The following is a 4088-nucleotide window of genomic DNA, read 5'->3' as shown; positions in this document are numbered from 1 at the left end:
ATTAAAGTCCTATTCCTTCGCACAAAAAGGAGAGGCCCTAGAATATGTACAACTAGGCCCACACGGTTTCGACCACTGATAACAGCACATGAATTTTAAAACCTATAAACAAGGAATTGACCCAGGATAAAGTCAGTAGTTTGTGCAACAAACCTGTCGTTTCAAGGACATGGGGCTATGGAAACAGAACACAGGGTATAAACCAAAAATGCAAGTGAGCAGTGTTGCTCCATAATAAGAGAAAAAACTATCATGTTTGCCACTTATACAATTTAAAAGCCCATAGCAGGAGATGGCAGTTGCGCACAACATTCACAGTAACTTATATATTGATCAAAACTGGTACTCAAAACAACAGCACAGCGGAGCCTGGCACACCGCACACTTGCACTTGCAAGTTCAAAGCTCTCCGTTACAAACATATAAGCAAGCGGGTCTACAAAATCGCTTACATTTTATCTATAACAGTAAAGACCAGAGCCTTACATTATACCTATAACAGATAAAGACCAAAGCACCACAGCCGACTGACTCCTCAGCCAGAACTCACAAAACATAGAAACATACTACGTATGTCGCAGGTGAGGATCACAATGTAGATCCTTAGACTCAGTGGATGATAATTACACGGTGAGTTTGTGTGGTGTTGGGGATGGGTCTAGATGCTGGAGGTGAAGGGCAGCTACGAGCCCCTGCCAGGTTTCACCAGGGCGAGCGGATGTCTTCAACTCCACAAGTTTCCTGTGCTTCTTGTAGTAATCTTCCAGCTGCTTGGTCTGCAAATTGAATGTTTCATATAATCATATTGCTAACCATGTGTTCCCACTATCAGGCTCAGTTGTAATAGCATAAAACCCTCTATATGTTTCTTGTGTTTCAGATAGCATAAAAAATACTGGTTTTTGTTAGATAAAACTGAAATTCGTGTGGTCCCCTAAGTGCGAAGCAAGCTGAGATCTATCATAACCAACCATACATATTCAAACAAAAAAATGGCCAAGATGAAAATACCTGCTCAGCATAAGCACGCAGCTTCTCCATCCTTGGGTTTTCCAGGCCTATAACAGAAGCATGTTGTGCCTGAGCAGGCCATGTAGAGCTTCCAAGGGAGAGATTACGCTCCCTAGACACCAGACTGCTGACACCAAAATGCTGCCCACAGTGGGAACATATGTCGCCTCCAGATCGCTTCTTCATGAAACAGTTACCAGCACATTTGAAGTTCAGAACCAAGTCGATGTCAACGATCTCATCAAGAATCTCCTAAAATATGAGAACAGTCAGAGCACTGGAAGCATCTAACCATCAACGCATGATAACAGTAAGTGCTCTTTTGTCCAAGCATATAAGGTAACTGGGGACCTACAGCTTGCACACGGCTACGTGGGATTCCGTCAAGGATAAATCCATTTTCACCCTTGTAGTATCCCTCCTCGAGACGCTTAGTCAGCAACCCAAATATGATATCCTCTGGCACAAGCTTCCCTTCATTCACCGAATTAGCAATCTGTCAATATGCAATGCAAAAACCATTTAGCACAACTGAATACCCACAAAACCACAACCAACTGCTGTAATTTTCAACATACTCGTACAATAGTTATATACTCCCTCCGTCTGAAAATACTTCTCATTAAAATGGATAAATAGAGATGTATATAGAACTAAAATACATCTAGATACATCCCCTTTTCATTTTGATGACAAGTATTTTCGGACGGAGGGAGTAATAGTGTCCACTTATGAAACAGAAATATAATGAGCGGACATTCCAATAGTGGCCTTGCAGCGCGACACGCTCATGGCCGTGTGATTCCCTGGCACGATCGTGCACCCGTGTCCATGATAGGGGCCAGGTTCACGTGGAAGGCAGAACGGCCGGTGCGTTCATGCCATCGTGCCGTAGCCAGCTCCTTTGTGAAATGGTTCTCATTGTGTACGATTAAGAAACCCTACCAACTACTCTCCAGCTGTTCAAGAAAAGTAGAAGAAGAGGGTCGGACAAATGCAGGGCAAAGTTGGAAGCATGTATATGCAGACGGCCGCCCTCCACAAGATGCCAGAGTTGAATGTTCCAAACTTGCTTATGAAAACCCTCGCATGTGGAATTCCCGAATTGCCCCCACAGCACCATGTGAACATAAGCAAATTACGGTGTTGTCCCAGTCATCGCCTAAGTGCAGGACGCGGAGAAAGACATGGCCGCCACACTCCTCTCCCAGCATCATACGGTCCAGTATATTAAGCATAAAAATATGGACGGAAATACTCATGTGATATTGTCTGAATGGTAGCCTTTAAATAAGGACTAGGAAATTGTGGCCAAGAAAGTTTCTTCTGATTTGTGTAATAACTCGTGGGAAATATGGGGAAAAGTTGGAGAACTTTGCTAGTCCAGCGAAAAGTTGTGGCCTTGGAGAACTTGGGGGGAAAGATCACATGAGTCCGTCCATAAGTCGCGAGAAATTTCGAGAAGCGAGCAAGAAATTGACTAGGAAGCGTAAAAATCTGTCAGGGGGAAATGGCGCGGCTTTTCATCAATTAGGCAAAGGATTCGTGTGGATGTTCCAAATTGACGAAACCCCTTGAGATATCTCCAAAAATTAGTCAAAGCGAGAAAAATCTCCAGAATTTCTGGCGCCGATCCGACTCAAATGATCATGGTTAGTATCGCGGGGAGGACCCGTGGCCGCAAAATTGCTCCATGGAGAAACGGATGGCAGCTCAGATTACAACCAAATGCAGTAAAGGCATTCGAATACCCGTATGAGAATCAGAGAATTCAGAGCGAGCACGAGGCCGAACCTTCTTGTAGAGCGAGGATGTGGGGCTGAGCTCCTGCCTGACGAGCGTGCCCATGGAGATGTACGGCACGGCGAGGACCTCGGCGAGGCGCGCGGCGTGGGCGTGCTTCTGCGGGCCGGGGCGGCCCATCACCACCCACTGCACGCCCCTGGGACCGCCGTCCGCCGGGCAAGACTCCGCGGCGAGCGCCGATGCGCGGGCGCGCTGCCGCCGCGCCTCCTCCTCCTCCTCCTCCCACTCGGTCCAGCACGCATCGTCCTCCGCCAGGGCGGCCGCCGATGCCGCGAGCCTGCGGTGGTGCGGCGCGGCCGGAGCCAACGCGCGGGAGAAGGATCTGGCGGCGCCGGCGAGCCGCAGGATGCCGGACATTGCTGATGAGGAGGGGGGCGGCGGCCGCCGCTAGGGTTTGCGCGGCGTAGGGTTTTGGGGGCCGGGTCGGTGGTGGGTGCGCGTGGGGAAATCGTGGGGCTGGAGATTCGGCCGCTCCTTTTCTTCGTTGAGATGGAGATTGCACGGAGCCGCTTCTCTTTTCTTTATGCTGGTGGTGGTGGCCTATGGAACTGTGAAAGGGACAAAAGCTCACAGTCACAAGCGGGGATTCCTCCAGAATCATGTGGAATTCATACTCCTGCAAACCATTTATGGATACATACATTTCGTTCGTGTCGACGATCAACCATGAAAATTTAGTTGGTCTTTTTTATGTAGAAACATGAGAATTTAGTTTTTTTTTCTCCAGCAGAACTGAGAATTGAGAATTTATTCACAGTAATAGGACTATAGTAAGCTAAAAAAACTGAAATAGAGCCTAGGACATGAAAATTTAGTTGGTCACGATCAACAATTTAGTGTTGCCTTATTTCTTGTCGTCATAATCAACTTTCTTTTAACATAAATACCTCTCTTTTATTAGCTTGTGATAGTTGTTACATCTTTATGAGGCAATACTAATTGTTACTCCTTCCGTTCCAAAATAGATGACCCAACTTTATACTAACTTGTTGAGTCTTCTATTTTGAAACGGAGGGAATACATAAAAATGGTCAAACCAAGGTTAGCTCGCTGAAGCCTCTTCAAAGTTCAAACTAGCTACCGCATGTAGAAAATCCAGCCAACATAGCTAAGGTCACGTAGTTTTTTTTTTCTCACGTGCTATCAATTTTGCTCCTCTACTAAAATATTCAAAACTAGGTTTTTTGGGGGGAGGGGGGAAGTTCAAACCTAGTTTGTGCTTGAAGATCACTGCAGCTACCCCGGAAAGTCTATTCTGAGCTCGAGCTCAT

At 46.5% G+C, this 4088-nt stretch overlaps 1 protein-coding gene across 1 annotated transcript; it reads right to left on the bottom strand.

Annotated features, from left to right (window-relative positions):
- Nucleotides 1–299: 299 nt before the first annotated feature.
- Nucleotides 300–3296, bottom strand: LOC119338376 (probable adenylate kinase 7, mitochondrial). The gene is made up of 4 exons (XM_037610690.1): nt 2806–3296; nt 1367–1507; nt 1012–1263; nt 300–776 (listed from the first exon to the last, which is right to left on the bottom strand). Exons 1-4 carry the CDS (start codon nt 3172–3174, stop codon nt 624–626), a joined length of 915 nt encoding a protein of 304 aa, XP_037466587.1. The 5' UTR covers nt 3175–3296; the 3' UTR covers nt 300–623.
- Nucleotides 3297–4088: the final 792 nt, after the last annotated feature.

The sequence above is a fragment of the Triticum dicoccoides genome, chromosome 7B, assembly GCF_002162155.2.
Source record: "Triticum dicoccoides isolate Atlit2015 ecotype Zavitan chromosome 7B, WEW_v2.0, whole genome shotgun sequence".
Taxonomy (NCBI): domain Eukaryota; kingdom Viridiplantae; phylum Streptophyta; class Magnoliopsida; order Poales; family Poaceae; genus Triticum; species Triticum dicoccoides.
Note: the sequence above shows the minus strand (reverse complement) of the source record. Positions and strands in the feature narration are given on the sequence as shown.